The 15,586-nt window shown below is 49.4% G+C and overlaps 2 protein-coding genes across 4 annotated transcripts in view; one reads left to right on the plus strand and one right to left on the minus strand.

Annotated features, from left to right (window-relative positions):
* Positions 1 to 3,931, minus strand: part of SLC2A1 (solute carrier family 2 member 1) — a 28,193-nt gene extending 24,262 nt beyond the window's left edge. For 2 of the 3 annotated variants that reach the window (XM_086382939.1, XM_086382944.1), the window contains exon 1: positions 3,741 to 3,931. In XM_086382939.1, coding sequence (XP_086239065.1) covers positions 3,741 to 3,758 — 18 coding nt within the window. In that variant the 5' untranslated portion in view covers positions 3,759 to 3,931. Of the gene's footprint in view, positions 1 to 2,452; positions 3,285 to 3,740 lie in introns of those variants that run through there. The other variant, XM_086382951.1, reaches the window with a different exon arrangement.
* On the plus strand, positions 3,160 to 13,751 carry LOC147375130 (uncharacterized). Its single transcript, XM_086382967.1, has 2 exons — positions 3,160 to 3,690; positions 12,580 to 13,751. Exons 1-2 carry the CDS (start codon positions 3,295 to 3,297, stop codon positions 12,694 to 12,696), a joined length of 513 nt encoding a protein of 170 aa, XP_086239093.1. The 5' UTR covers positions 3,160 to 3,294; the 3' UTR covers positions 12,697 to 13,751.
* The last annotated feature ends 1,835 nt before the right edge of the window (positions 13,752 to 15,586 follow it).

The following is a 15,586-nucleotide window of genomic DNA, read 5'->3' on the forward strand; positions in this document are numbered from 1 at the left end:
AGGGTCCTTCCATTTAAAATAGCCACCACCCTGGTTTAGGGCACTGGACCAGTCTCACCACAAGCACCATGGGGAGTGAACCTCCATTTTATGGGGAGGAAACCCAAGGCTGAGGAGAGTCACATCCCCAAGGTCATAGTGTTGTGAGGATGTCTTGCTTCCTTTCACAGAAGGCTTTCAGCTGTCAAATTATATCTAACCCAACTATTAGACTGCACCCAGAAAGAGCCTGGAAAGTCCTGGAGTCTGAGAAGTCCTGCTCATTTGGGGTGAACAGAGGGTGACACAGAAAAGATGGGTGTGGAAGAGGAAGTATTTAAAAAAAAAAATTAGCGAAGAACATCTCAAATTTTTGGACAGCTGTATCTTGGTTAAGCTTCTTTCCTTCTCTGGCCTCCGTTCTCATCTGTCAAACAGAGGGTTGGGCCATGCACTGGAAGGTCCCTGCTGGGGACTTTCCTTTATCTTCTTGGGCCATCCTAGAAAGGCTGGCAGTGTGTTTTGTGGTGAGAGGCTAGTTTACGACCTTGGAAAAGTCATTTTCCACTGAACCATGATGTCATCATGTCTTGGTATCACCCTCACAGGGAAGGCAGGGCAGCCCCATCAGTGGACCCATCTCGGGGCTTGGCACTCTCACCCATGTTCTGCTCTGCAAACCAGCTTCCTGACAAACCCCAAGTGGAGAAGAACTGGCCAGTTGGAACTTTAAGGATTTGCCTGAACAAGTGATACAGCCCTGGTATGCTGGGGCTCTCCAAAGGCTCCAATTGCCAGAATGCCAGACTTCTGGACAGAGGCTGCAACCTAGGTAACCCCAGGTCACCTAGGGCCCAGGTAAGTGCAATGCATCATGGGAGTCCAGAGAAGCAAGGGATATTTATGGAGCATCCATGGGGACAGACAGACACATTTATTTCTGAGTTCTTGCAGACACTCTAATGATGAAAATGACATCATTCTGTGGACGCGGTAATTGAGCTAAAGCTGGAATTCAAAACCACAAATGCAGGACTTCAAAAGCCTATGCTCTTTGTACCTCTGAAGGGTTGAGGAACCCCGCAGATTTCTCATTTCTCCTTTGTATGGAGGGTAGAGTCGGCAGAGGTCCTGGCGTGTGATTAGGGTGCCAGGAAGGACTAGTTGAGGGGTCTTCACAAAGGGTTGGGCGAGACATCTGGGGGCAGGACTCACCCTTGTCTGCTGCCCAGTAGAGAGTGTGAGCAAACTCCCGGCTGGAACAAGAGGGTCTTCAACTTGTCTCCTCCCTACTTTTCACTCAGGTAAACATTACAATGAGCCACAGAGAAGTACCACAAAGTGCAGGGAAGTCAGATGAGTCAGTTCCCAGTTCTAAGGAGATGAGGAGGAACATAGCAAAGCGAACTTCAGAATCAGACACCCCTGGATTTAAGACCTTGGGCAAGAGATATATATATAACCTCTCCAGGCCTCAGTTTAACCTCCTGCACAAAAGGACTGGGTGTGCTGATTGAGTCAGCAAATCCAAAGGGAAGGGCTCTTTTCTAGAATGTATACAGGATGGTCTGTAGAAGGTTTAGCAAAAAAAAAAAAAGATTTTTTTTTTTACTATAATTGCTATCTGTATTTGCTTTTTGAAATTTCTACTTTATGTACTCATATAATCAATTATTATAACAGTGCACGTATATGAATTTATGTGTGCATGCTCAGTCGCCTCTGACTCTTTGTGACCCCACGGTCTATAGCCCGCCAAGATCCTCTGTCCATGGGATTTCCCAGGCAAGAATAAATGCAGATAAACCACTGGAAAGGAGGCACTCCAAAATTATTTATTGATGGAGCAGGTAATCAAGAGTTTGGAGGGTACTGCATGAAAAACACCCATCTGCTACAGCATTTAGAACTGGCTGGCACATGGGCAGCCCTGGAAGTCAGGCAAACTCTCTCCCCTCCATTAAAAATTCAAGAAAGGCTCATGGTGAAAAGGGACAGTGTAGACTGAAAGCCCTTTCTGATTAGCTGGGGTTCAAATCCAGTTCAGCCATTTACTAGCTATTTGACTTCAGGAAAGTTACTTCTCTTCTCTGAACTCCCTCCCTGAACCATATGGAGGGTCAGTGATACTGAAAAGCATTTGAGCCCAGAGCCTAGTAAACTATTAAGCAGCTGTTGAATTTCTCCTCCACTTTTTTCTCCACTCAGAATATTCACTTATCCACTCAACAAATAAACACCCAGGTCCGGCATCATATACTGAACAGACATTTCTTTCCCTTGAAGGAGTGAAAAAGTTATCCTTCTCTTACAGACAGTGAAACTGAAGCCCAGAGAGGTTAAGTGACCTGCTAGAGCCCTGAGCTAACACAGCAAGCAAGTATTTAAACTTTGCAGTGGTAAGTTCTTACCATTAGCTAAAAGAGCTTCTCATTTTATTTGTATTTTGTTATACCCCAGCATAACGGCTCACCTATGACTGTCGGGAAATGTGTTCTGGGTCTCCCTTCAGGCCAGGGCGGGCTGGTGAAGCAAGTTGTCTGGAGTCCTCAGGCACAAAGGAGCCTTTTCCGCTGAGGGTATAGCTTGGCCACACTGTCACGCACCTCTCTGCCCAGTCAAAACCTTGCTCAGTTCCACCGGACACCTCCACCGCCCACAGGAAGGGTAGTGCGCAATTCAGTGCTAACCCATACCAGGTGAAAAAACGTACACCCTCGCGCCTTCCCTGCCGAGTTTCAAAAAAGAAAAGTGACTTGAAATATTCTATAGAAGGGGGAAGGAGGGAGGAAAGAAATAAAGCCCTACACAAAAGGTGGGGCCCAGGAAATGTTGGAAAGGAGTCATTCTGGGAAAGTCACAAAGAGAAAAAAAGAGATCGTATCGAGGCAGTTTGCTCCCGCGGGAAGAGTCCTCATCTATTCACTGTCCGTGTCCCCCAGATCCCTGGCGCGAGCTCCTTGCACTCAAGCCCGGGGCCCCTTCCCGAACCCCTGTCCCCCCCGGGATCGCGGCGGCGGCCCCTGGTGTACACTCTCCACGCGGCCCTCATCAGCCCCGCCTGAACAGGGAAACGTGCCACCTCGGAGCACATCACCCCACTTGGCTACAGCTCTGGGGCCTGCCCTACGCGGAAAGAAGGGCCTCGTACGCGGGTTTTTCGCCTCAGCCCTGCAGCCAGACATCCTGGGGTTAAAGCCCGGGCCTTAACAGACTGCCTTCCACCTCGGAGCCCCAGAGGGCTGGCGCGGGGACCACGCGGGGAGGCGAAAAACGCCCAAAACCAGGCCGCGCGCCCAGTGTGGCGCCCGGGAAATGAGAGCAGCGGTTCCCAGCCCGCCGAGCGGGGGCGGGTCCCTCCTCCTCCGCGCTCAAGGGCCGGGGCCCGACCGGGGGCTCGGCCGGCTCAGCCAATGGGTGCCGCGCTCGGACCCCTCCCCCGCCCCGGGAGGAGCCGGCGCGGGGCCGCAGCCGGGGAGGATCGTGAGCGACGTGCCGCGCCCGGCCCTGGGTCCCCGGGCCCCGCCGGGCCGCGTGGACCTCGCGGCTCCCCGGAAGGAAGCCAATTACTCAGTGGGGGCGCCACCTACGCACGCGGCGCCCTGGCGCCCGCCAGATCCCGAGCCCATCCTTGTCACCGTCCCCCGGCCCGGCAGGGCGCTGCGCTGCCGGCCGGGGGAGAGGCCCAGGCCGGCGGAGCGATCAGCGGAGGTCCGCGCCTTTGTTCCCGGCAGGGAGGGCCCGCGGGCGCGCGGACTCACCTTGCTGGTGGGCTCCATGGCCGCGCTGCTCTGGAGGCTTTCGCGGCACCGGGTGCGCGGGCAGGCTGCGCTCTGTGGGTCCCGCTTCGGCTTCGGTCTCGAGACTCCGTCTGCGACTCTCTTGGCCTCCCTCTGCCTAGCGAGCTAGTTGCTGAGACCTGCGGCCCACTGTCTGAATTCTCGCTTTGGTTACCTTTGAGCACTCCGACTGTCGCCTTTATAGGACCCCAGCCATTGGCTAGCGAAGCTGGGGGGCGGGGCGGAGGGGGTGGGTAGAGCCTGGGGGCGGGGACTGGGGCACGTCCGGGGCGGGGCTCCGCGAGGAGGGGGCCCCGGTCGCGGTCCAGGCGAGTGAGGGGGTTGGGGAAGGAGGGCCCCCGCTGGGTACCTTGTTCTGGCTGCGGATCTCCACTTCTCCCTGAGTCCTGAGAATTCTCTGGCTGTGTGACTCTCTGCAAGTGTGCGCACCTCTCTGGGCTTCAGGGCCAGAAGCAAAATGGAGGAGCTCGTACCGGCTGTGAGACCAAACTCGGAGCCGCACACGGTAGCGCGTGAGAGTGAGGACTGGAGTCCTCACTTCGCCAAGGGATAACTTCGGGAAACTAGCTGTAATGATTGTACCACCTCATAGGTTTGTTATGAAGATTAAGTGAGTTAATATTTGAAAAGTGTTTAGAGCAGCCTCTGTTATGTGGTAAGTGGTATTTAAGCATTTGTTAGACTACGGGAGGTCTCGCTCCGTGATTTTCTCCCTTACCCTCTCCAACCCCACATTCCTGTTTGTAAACCAAGCCTGGCTTTAGCACAGGCTGGGCCCTCTGCCTGAAAATCTGTGCCCACCTCTTCTTAGGACTTTAATATCACCTCCTCTGTGAAGCTTTTCTCTACTCCTGAGAGTACATGTGACTCTATGGTGACAGGTAAGTGTGAAAAATATGAATGATAAGAACATAGAAGAACTTGGATTTGAACCAACTCCGCTGCAGACCAGCCCTGGTATGATCCTAGGCAAGGTGCTAGCCTATGAGGCTCTGCTTTCTTCTGGTTAACCGGGAATGAACATGCCCACCAACTTCAGGTGCTAACATGAGAGATACAATGTCGAGATCAGCCTATGAAGTACTTAGCGCATGTTGACTTGCATGTAAGGCCTCCTTTAGTGGCAATGGTATTTTTTCACCTTATTTCATCTGATTTCACCTTATTTCTTCTTCTGGAGTCGTGTCTTACTTGAGACACAGCGAAGGGAAAGACCCCTAGTCCAAAGGTCTGGACAAGGTCTGGACAAAATCCTGAGGTTAACCTGAAGGTCCCTTTCTCTATGGAAGGGGTCAGGAGGGGCTATTTTCTGTTGGGAAGGAGGAGCCTGGGCATGACCCTTGGAGCCCTCTGTCTGGCCTGTGGGTCCATTGCTGGCCAAGGGAGGGGGCTCCCTGTCTGGGCAAGACGCCCTGGCAGGAAAGGCAGGCCCCTTCTTGGTGCACTTCTGCCCATGGCTCCTATTTCTATGGTCTCCCAGTTGCTCAGCCTGGAAAGCTTGGGGCCACTTCTCTCTTCATCTGGTGCCCAAGCCCCTAAGTCCCGTCGATTTCACTTTTCTGTACCACCTCGTCCTCCTTCTCTTCTGCTGCCTGCAGGGCCTCCAGCACCTCTGGCCCTCGTCGTCTAGTGCTGACCCTCATTCTTCTGTTTGTATGTCCCTTGTTGCCATAGAGGCGGCAGGGTCCAGCCTGGCTAGCAAGGCTTTCAGGGCATTCGTTTACAGGCTTAGCCTCACCCCTCACACTTGCACTTGCCACATCTGTACCTTTGTTCAGATTGTTTCCTCTGCCTGACTCCCTCCACTCCCACCTCATCAAGCCAAAGTGCTTCTGATGGCAAAAAGCAGCTCTAGAAGGGGCCCCTTCCAGGAGGCGTGCCTGAGTCCTCCACGAGGGAGTTGTTCTCCCTTTTACCTTTTGATGTTTCTTAATGTGCTGCTGTGCTTTCTCTCTTTTTCCAAGCTGAGCACTTTGAGGATGGCTTCTATAGCTGAGACACAGAGGTGAAGGAAGAAGGCAGAAATGAATGAACACATGAGCAGTTAGTCTGCTTGTTTCTTGCCAACACAAGTGTTCCCTGAAATACCTTTTGGGTTTTGCCACTTCCCTGTTCCAAGTCTCTCCATTGCTCCCTGTTGCCGAATCATTCAGTCGACTGTGTATACCTCTTCCCAGCTGTGGCTATGCCCCACCTAGCTCACGGGGTACCCTCACTATCAAGCTCTCTTTCCTTCTCCAGGCCAGCCCTGTCTGTGCTTGCTGCTTCTCCAGGGACAGAGGCAACCAAGCCTGTTGCTAACCTTACGGATTCCCCAGACTGGAGAGAATGAAGAGGGGAGGTGCACAGCAACAATACTGAGTTGGGTGTGCATGGTTAAGAATGTGTATTGGAGCAGATCTTGTACTACAAAGGAAGGAGAGGGAGTAGAGAGAGCTTCAGGATAGGGAGAAGGCAGGCTGAGCAGGGTTTAGTAGGCTAAATATGAGTTCAGCAAGTGGGTCAGAGGGAAGGCAATTTTTGGCAAGGGGAAGATCACCTGCAAAGACAGGAGACAGAGAGTAACTGTGGAGGGGAAGAAAGAGTCTCTTGACCACATGCCTGGTGTTGGAGTCCTGGATTCGGTTTCCTGAGTCCCAGTTCTGCTGTTTCCCTGCCAAACATAGCTGAACAAATCCCCTCTCTCTCTAACCTCAAGACCTACATCTGTAAAATGGGCATAACAGTCCCCTCCTGAGTTGGCCAGAGGAAAAACGGATTATGTACAAACGTTTATGCGAATAATGTACGACTTCCCTGTAGCTCAAATGATAAAGAATCTGCCTGCGAGGCAGGAGACCAGGGTTTGATCCCTGGGTTGGGAAGTTTCTCTGGAGAAGGAAATGGCAATCCACTCCAATATTCTTCCCTGGAGAATTCCATGGAGAGAGAAGCCTGGCGGGCTACAGTTCATGGGGTCGCAAAGAGTTGGACACGACTGAGTGACTAACACACACACACACAATTTGTGATGTCAGAAATTCAGTCAAACTGCCTTGCAATGGTCAGGGTGGAACTTGAAGACAGAGAAGAGTAGCTAGAAAAACAGCTTTGCCTTCACCTTACCCCATCATACTTGCCCCAATAGACCCCTATCATTTGCTTGAAATTCCATTTCTAAATATTCTCATTGTAAAAGCTTTATGATCCCTAGAAGGTACTGTGTAGAGGTAAACTCATCAGACACTATTGACACTGGCCAGATATTAGATTCGCTGGTTGACTAGTTTAGTTTTTGGATGGCTGAGTCCTCTGCGACCAAATTTAACTCCAGCCAGGGAGGGAACATCAGAGAGAGCCTAAGGAAGTGAGCCTGGAAGGTTGGGTTGCCTGGGGAGACAGAGCAAATGCCCATCACCAGGTCATGGAGGTGCAGCTTACGGCAGAGGGAGCCAGGCTAAGTAGCCCCTGTGGCGGGAGTGCAGAGGGTTGGGAGCGAGAAGGGGATGAAGTTCGAGGAATCTGAGTGGGAGAAGAAGCTGAAGAGGCGGGGTCAAATGCTAGGTATAGGAGTTAGGGCTTTATTCAGTGGGCAATGGGGAGCCATCGAGGGTTTTTGAGCAGGGAAGGACCTGAGGAAGTCTCGGCCCTTTCTCAAGGCTACCCTACTCCAAAGATTTAAAGGGGAGTGTAAGGAGGCGGTGAAGCCCTAAGGCTCCAATTGGAAGGACCAAGTAACCCCTCCCCAAGCTACTTTCACACTGGCAGCTTTGTTCGCAGGAGGCTGCATTTAGCCTTGGAAGGAACTCGAACTTTTGGATTCCAGGCAGTTCTAGTCCTAGCCAGACGGAGGAGAAAAGCTCCCCGGGACTGGCGGGGCGGCCTGGTGCGTGCCTGCGAGCACGCTAGCACGCTCCGGGTCCACAGCCGCTCTGACCGCTGTGCGGGGGCGGTCTTAGCAACTCCGGAGTCAGGAGTGAGTAAGGCTGCCCGGGGAAAGACAATTTTTTTTTTTTTTTTGCCTTTAAAGGCAAGCGTCCTTGGCGGCCAGGAGAAAAGGCTTTGCTGAGTCAGCTGCCGCTGACGCAAGTGGGTCCGACAGGGGCTGAGACGGGAGAGCCCCCAATCCGCGGGATGTCCTGCAACCCCGATCCTCCCAGGCTGCAGGTAAACACTGTGTTGGACTCCTGGAAGGCCCGATGCGCCAGGCAGGACAGTCTGGTGTGTTTACTACTTTCATTCTGACTTGCGCACCTGTTCACACCGCCTGCTCACAGAGTACTTTTCAGCTCCTCCTTCTTTATCCTTTCACCTGCCTCTCCCCAGCCCTCTACTCTCAACAGGGCCACCACCTGCTCGCCAATGCTGAGGGATATTGAGGGGACACTTCCCCCGTTGTTTCCCGCACCAGGCTTGTCTGTCCAGGTGCCTCCAAGACAGCCGTTTGAATACCCCGCAGGTCCCTAGCCACAGGTAACTAGCCTTCACCATGATTAAGTCTAAAATCATCACCCTCTCCCATCTCTCCTGGTCCCCACCGCAGAGACGTTTCCTCTATCCACCAAATAGCCCAAGCCAGAGATCTGACATCTTCCTCGATACTTCTTTCTCCCTCCTCCTCAATACCCAGTCAACCCTGTGGACTCTACCCTTCCAAAACAGGCACTGGACTCCATCCCCTTCTTTCATCCCACTGGCCCAGCTATAGCTCTGCTTGTTCGTCCTCCCACCTGCCGCCTCTCTGGTCTCTCAAACACTCAGCCAGCACATCATCATTTCCCTTTTTAAGCATCTTTCCCTGGCATGCAAGAATGTGGCTACAGCTTACAGATGTGAAAGAAGCCAAATGCAAAGGCGTGCGATTTCATGCATGCAAAGCTCAAAAACAGGCAAAAGTTATCTATGGATTAGAAGTCTGGATAATAGTTACCCTTGAAGGGATGGTAGTGACCATGGGCGGGGCTGGGTCTATGGTGAGGCAAATGAGGCAGGATCAGATATTACAGATATTTCCCTTTGCCCTAAGCTTTCATGTGACTCATCACGGCATTGTTACTAATCCTGTCTTTACCTAACATTTTGATACTCTGTCATCATGAATTTTTTTTGCATTAGTTTTGCTTTTTAAAAAATATTGCATTAAAACGTTATTTGTCTTGATGACTGAGCTTTTTGGCACCCCCTTACATTTTACTCAGGAGGTGAGCGTCTCTCTTGCCCTGGTCCTGACCCTGCCAGTGGAGTTTTGCAATGAGTGCTGGTTCCATGTGTGTGTTCAGTTTGTGACAACTCATCAGGTTGGACAGTTCCAATTTTTATAATTTTTACATTATGCTTCAATTAAAAAAAATTTTTTTAACTTAAAAAAACCTTTCCGTGATTCCAAGGAAATGATTATTTTCTGCTTCTTCCAGCATCCCCAGGACCCAAGATGGTACCTGACACACTCTGGGATGTGATACATAGTTGTTGAATGAATGAATACAATATTCTTCCAGTTAATTTAATCCCAACAAGAATTCAGTGAAAGGAGTCTTTTTTTCACTCCATTTTCTAAAGGAGAAAACTGAGATTTAAGGGAAGTGAAATGATTTGCTCAAGTTGACATAGGTAGTAGTGTGAGTTCTACCACCTCGATTAAAAAAAAAATCAACAAAAACTCCGACCTGTAGCACCTGCTCGGGCACCTGATCCAGCACTGGCACAAGTGGTGCACCAGCCTGGCTTTTATCCCTGAGATTACAATTCTTTGAGCCGTATCTCTCTGCAGATGATCTCCTTGGGATAGGGGCTCAGGCATACCTGTCTTCTCTCTGTCCAGCTAGTACTTAGGACAGGGAAGAGGCTCTGAATATTTAATAAGTGAACAAAGCAAAGAATGAATGAGTGAGGAGACGGACAGTGATAGGCAGTGAGTGGAGCACAGGTTGGGGAGGAAGATCTGCTAGCTGTGTGTCTTTGGGCTTGTTACTCAGTCTTTCTCAGCACCAGTTGCCCCAACTGTAAAAATGGGAATAATATCAGTACTTACCTCAAAAATGTAATGAAAATATGAAGTGAGGAAATGATCGTTGGGGTGACTGGTATATAACACATGGAAAATGTAATTGCAGTAGTATTCTTTCCAGTGGTTCACATTCTCAAAGTCTGGTTTACTGCAGGGTGTCAGGGATCTACCTCTTTCGATTTCCATGTATTACTTTCTTGGAGGTCTCTGGAGTTGGAAGGAGGGGGCCTGATATGGTTCCCCAGGAGCTTTCCTCCTTGAGCCCACAGAGAAGACCAGTGCTGAAATTGTCCAGAAGTCTGGTAGCCCAACTCCATCCTGCTGGTGGTGTCATCTGTGATGAGTTGCTTCTTTGTGAGCCTCACTTTCCTCTCTGTAAAATGGGACTCAGAGTAATCTTTACCTTGTGGGGCTCTGGGGAGGATTCCCCAGAGTCTCTAAGTCTAGCCCACAGTACATGTTCCTTTAAGGTTGGCACCCTGGGGAAGAGCCAGGAGACTGGAGGCTCTTAGAGACTGTGGGAACTCTAAGGACTGATGGGAAAAACAAATAAATAGCCTGGCTGGGCTCTGTTTTGGTCTTAGAACCTTATTACTCCCGGTGAAATAATACCATTTATGCTGGTGCAACTTTTTAACTGTGCCAAACACCTTCTCGCATGTCATTCCTCGGATCCTCCTCACACCTCATGAGGAGGTCAAGACCAGATTTATTCATGTACCCATGGCACAGGTGAATAGACTGAGGCATACCAAGGTTAAAGCCATTTGCTTGAAATTACACCAAAGGAGGAATTGGGTAGCAAATGGAAGGTGTGAGACCTGGACCTCTTAACCACCACCATGCAGCAATTTGGAGTCAAAAGAAAGCAGAGAGCTCACCTCCTGAGTGAGCAGCTATGGCCCGACCGACGTATGGCTGTGCCCGCTTCCCCCACCCCCAGCCCCACCTGGATGCCACCTGGCAGTCACACGTACATTCATCACCGAGGAGCTGGCTGACTCATCCTATTATACCGGAGCTGACTCACACTTTAGAAGATGGAAAGTGAGAACCTGAAAACCTGGAGAAGCTCTCCCTTCCTCATTAGGCTTTAAATTAATGTCCCAAACCCACGGCAGTTTAGCTCTTAAGAAAGAGAAAGCACTGTGGTCTGCCTGGAGGCGGACATCCCTGAACTCAGAGGGCAGTGGTTCACGCCACTCTGGGAGGTTACAGGCTTGCTGGGTGACTTCAGGCAAGTCATTGTCCTTTTCTAAGCCTCAGTCTTATTGGTTTCATAATGAAGGGGTTGCAACAGGTGACTTCCAAGGCTCTTCTAGCTCTGGGTTGACAAGCCTTATCATGAGAAGTGGTGTGTGTCAATAGTTTGCTGCGTGCCAGGGGCAGAGCTGAGTGACTGATGTAAAATTGTCACTTTTAACCCTCATCACAAGTCCTAGAAATACTGCCTCTATCCCACTTCATAAAGGAGGAAACCAAGGCACAGTTTCAGGGGAATTTGCCTCAGGTCAAGCAAGTAAGCCAATAGCAGATCTGAGAATTTAACCCCGTCTGTCCACAGAACGCACATAAGTGGGTTTATTCTTACTCCTTTTATCCTGCTAGAGCTCGGTTTCTTCATTTAAAAAATTGTGGCAAAGTATACATAACACGAAATCTACCATTTTAACCATTTTTAAGCATACAGTAATTCAGTGGCATTAGATCCATTCACACTGTTGTGTAACCATCACCACCATCCATCTATGAAACTTTTTCATCTTTCCAAGCTCAAATTCCTTACTCATTAAGCAATAACTCTCCACTGTCCATCTCCCCAGCCCTCTAGCAAACACCATTCTACTTTCTGTCACTATGAATTTGACTACTCTAGGTACCTAATATAAGCTTTAACAACAAAACTATGACAGCAAAGGTCAAATAATCCTTCAGTTGTGGGCAATTGGTTTTGAATTGGATTTTAAGTTCCAGTTCTTCCATTCAACAGCTGTATATCCGCAGGCAGATTGCTTAACCTCTCTGCCTCTTCATTTCCACATCCCTATAAGTGGCCTACTGAGTCCAGCCCTGTAGGGCTGTTGGCAGGCTCACAGAAGACAATGGATAGGGAGAAGTTTAGAAAGTCTAATGCCACTTCCGCAGCTTGTTATATATGCCCTCTTCCTGGAGTGCTGGGATGGGTTTAGATCAGTAGATGTGAGAGCTGGAGAGATTTTAGAGTTGTGCTGTTCAACCCTTTTACAGATGAGAAGACTGAAGCCTGGAGAGGTGGATATGACTTGCCTAAAGCCACCTATGGAACTTTATACATCCACGTGCATCTATGTCCCATGCGCACATGCCCTGCATATGGAAGGTGCCCAACAGATGTTAGCTGCTGAGGCTGGAAGGTGGGGGCCGTGGTCTCAAAAGGAGGCCCTGACTGCTTGGCTACGGAGCCCTCCCCTCGAGCAGTTGGCATTCCAGTCTGTATCCCCCAACTTGTAAAGTGGCTTATAGAAGGTGCTGGGGCAATAGTCTTCTATCTTGTCTATTCTTTTTATTGGTTTCCAGAGACCTGGTCTTGTGGCTGAGAGTCTCATCTTCCTTATTTCCTTAGAGTAATGATTGCTAGGAATTTTTTGGTTGCCAGAGTCAATATATTTAAGGCAACTTCAGCTAATAAAGGAGACTTTATTAAGGGATACAGAGGTGTCCCACAAACAGTGGTGGGGTGCAGTCAGATGCTGACTAAGCTTGGGACTCAGAGTACACTGCTGCCAGGATGGTCGGCATCCCTCCTTATTGCTTTATTTCTCTTTCTCTTCACAGACAGGCATGTCTTGTTCCACGTGGCAGAATATGACCACCACACAGTGCCAGGATTTACCTGGGACCATTTCAAGATCTTTCTGTGTTGTTGGGTGTTGTCCTTATAGACACGCCTGAACCGGCTAAGTCTGCTCCTGCCCCTAAAAAGGGCTCTAAAAAAGCTGTGACCAAGGCCCAGAAGAAGGACGGCAAGAAGCACAAGCGCAGCCGCAGGGGGAGCTACTCCGTGTACGTGTACAAGGTGCTGAAGCAGGTCCATCCGGACACCGGCTTCTCGTCCATGGCCATGGGAATCATGAACTCCTTCCTCAACGACATTTTCCAGTGCATCGCTGGCGAGACATCGCGCCTGGCGCATTACAACAAGCCCTCGACTATCACATCCAGGGAGATCCAGACCGCCGTGCGCTTGCTGCTACCTGGGGAGCTGGCCAAGCATGCCGTGTCCAAGGGCACTAAGGCTGTCACCAAGTATACCAGCTCCAAGTAAAGATAATATGCCTAGCCGCTGTTAACGGAGAAGGCAATGGCACCCCACTCCAGTACTCTTGCCTGGAAAATCCCATGGACGGAAGGCCTGGTGGGCTGTAGTCCATGGGGTTGCTAAGAGTCGGACACGACTGAGCGACTTCACTTTCACTTTCACTATTTCAAGGCTGGCTCAACTCTCTCCTGGTCTTGATTCTAAGTTTCTAGACAAGGAAAGTAGACTGGGCCAGTTTGGATGAGGTGTTTGTCCTGGGTCCTGTTGGCTATGGTTAGGTGATGGTGTCATAGGGAATGTACGAGGCTGGCAGGACTCAGATCTGTGTGAGGATGGGGCAGAGGAAGGGTGTGTGACTCCCTAATGGAGTCACACAGGCAAACACATGCATCTGTTAGAAATGCTGTGAAACAGGGATATATGTTCATTGACATGGAAAGACAGTCAAGATATTTTTGAATGGAAAAAGTGGGTTACAAAACAGTATGTGTATCACAGTTTAAAAAGTAAATATGCATATGTAATGTGACTGACTTTCCTACAGAGATGATAAATGTTCATTGAAATTATGGGTAGTAGAATTAGGGGTAATTTTTCATTTCTTCTTCTGTAATATCTGTGTTTTTCTGATTTTTCTCTCATGAATGAGTATCAGTTGAGTAATAATAAAATGATCATTCTTACCACACTTGGCTGCAGTGTGTGTTAACTAAGACATTTATTCGCTTATTTAATAAATATTTATTAAGCACCTAGTACGTGACAATGCTTGTGAAAGTTGCACAGTGACCGGCCAGCAGTAGAGGCTCAGTAGTTGGGGCCCCCAAGGCTTTCAAAGTTTCAACAATAGTCTGGGTGCTCAGACACAGGTGCTTCTGTGCTAATGATCTGTACACATTTTGAAAATCTAGGAAATGGAAGGCAGGGTGTTTCAGCTATCTGCTGCTATAGAATTAGCACTCCAAAACACAGGGGCATAAAACAGCAATGATGTGTTCTCTCTCTTGATATAGGGGGTTGGGCGCTTCTGGTCCCCATGATCAGCCGAGGTTACTTATGCAGTTGCGTTCAGTGGGGTCCTTGGCTAGGGCCATTCTTTGCACACAGTGTTGCATCCTCCTCTGTATCCAGCAGGATAACCTGGCTTCCTTTACAGTGTGATGGCTGGAGCCAAGAGGGAGCATTTTGAAAGAGCAAGTCCAGGTGTAGAAAATTTTACCATGACTGCTCATATCAGTGCAAATCATTCTGGATATGACTTGCTTTGTCTCTAAATCTGTAATGAGCATTTTCTCTATGAGTAAATATTCTCCCCAGCGTGATTTTTAATGACTCACTGATAGCCCATCATTGATTTAACCAATCCCCAACTGATGAATATTTAGTTGCTTTCATTTTGGGAGCAGTTATAAACATCTCTGTGAAGGTCGACTTTGTACCAAAAACTAGGTACAAATCCTTGGAGGAAGGGGATTACAGGGTCAAAAGAGGGGGGGATTTTTCAAGTTTTGCCAAACTGCCCTTCAAAAACGTAGTACATGTTGCATTTCCATTGACTTTAAAGTAACCAGTCTCTTCACCATCCTCTGGTCAGTCCTGGGTGTGGTTTATCTTTCTAATCTCCGTCAGCTAGATGGGTGAGAAATGGTATCTCATCATTGTCTTCAAAGTGAAAATTAAAAGTAAGTTGCCCAGAGCCAGATCCTTAGGAAGAGTTCTTATCTTTCTCTGGGAAGCAGCACTAATAAATCCGCAGGCTCGAAGGCAGTGCCACGAGGTGTGTCTCTGCCTGCTGACTCAGGCTGTAAAAAGGAACACAAGGCTGACAGCTGAGCTCCCGACTGTGGAGGTGAGTTTGCTGCGTCCTCATGGGGCAGAGCACTTGCAACAAGCCTGCTGCTTTCCCTTCCTGTGTCTGCAGGGTTTCCGGTGCACACAGGGCACATGCCCCACCCGCTGCACCTGCCTAGCCCATCTTGACTCTGACCCTGTCCACTCTGACCCGCTCTGGAGGACCTGAAGCTGAGACCTGGGACCTGGCCAGCTATGACTAAGGAGGGTTGTAAGGAAAGGTGTATAAAGAGATCAGTCCTTGGCCTGGAGCATCCAGAGCCTTACCTCCCGGCCTCAAAAATTCATGAACTGAGGGACACCTTCCTGTGTGGAAACAGGGGTCCTGGACTCTAAGGCGGCCCTGCTTCTTACTAGCTGTGGAGCAAGTAATAGGGCTTCTGAGCCTCAGTTTCTTCATCTAGAACATGAGGGTAATAGAGCTTTAAAGATTATAATTTACTTCCTCTATGTCTGATCCTTGTAACTCTCATGGAACCCTCAAGGGTTATTATGTATATTATGTATTATGCCCACTTTGCAGTATTATGAGTATTATTAAATAAATATAAATGAGTATTCTGCCCACTTTGCAGATGTGAGTGGGGCAGAGAGGAAAGAAATAACTTGCCCAAGATCATGCAGCAAATAAGTGGCAGAGTTGGAAATGAGCTCAAGCCAGCCTGAAAACAA

This window comes from Bos grunniens, chromosome 3, assembly GCF_055505025.1.
Source record: "Bos grunniens cultivar Pamir isolate PY7600 chromosome 3, Bosgru_T2T1.0, whole genome shotgun sequence".
Lineage (NCBI taxonomy): Eukaryota > Metazoa > Chordata > Mammalia > Artiodactyla > Bovidae > Bos > Bos grunniens.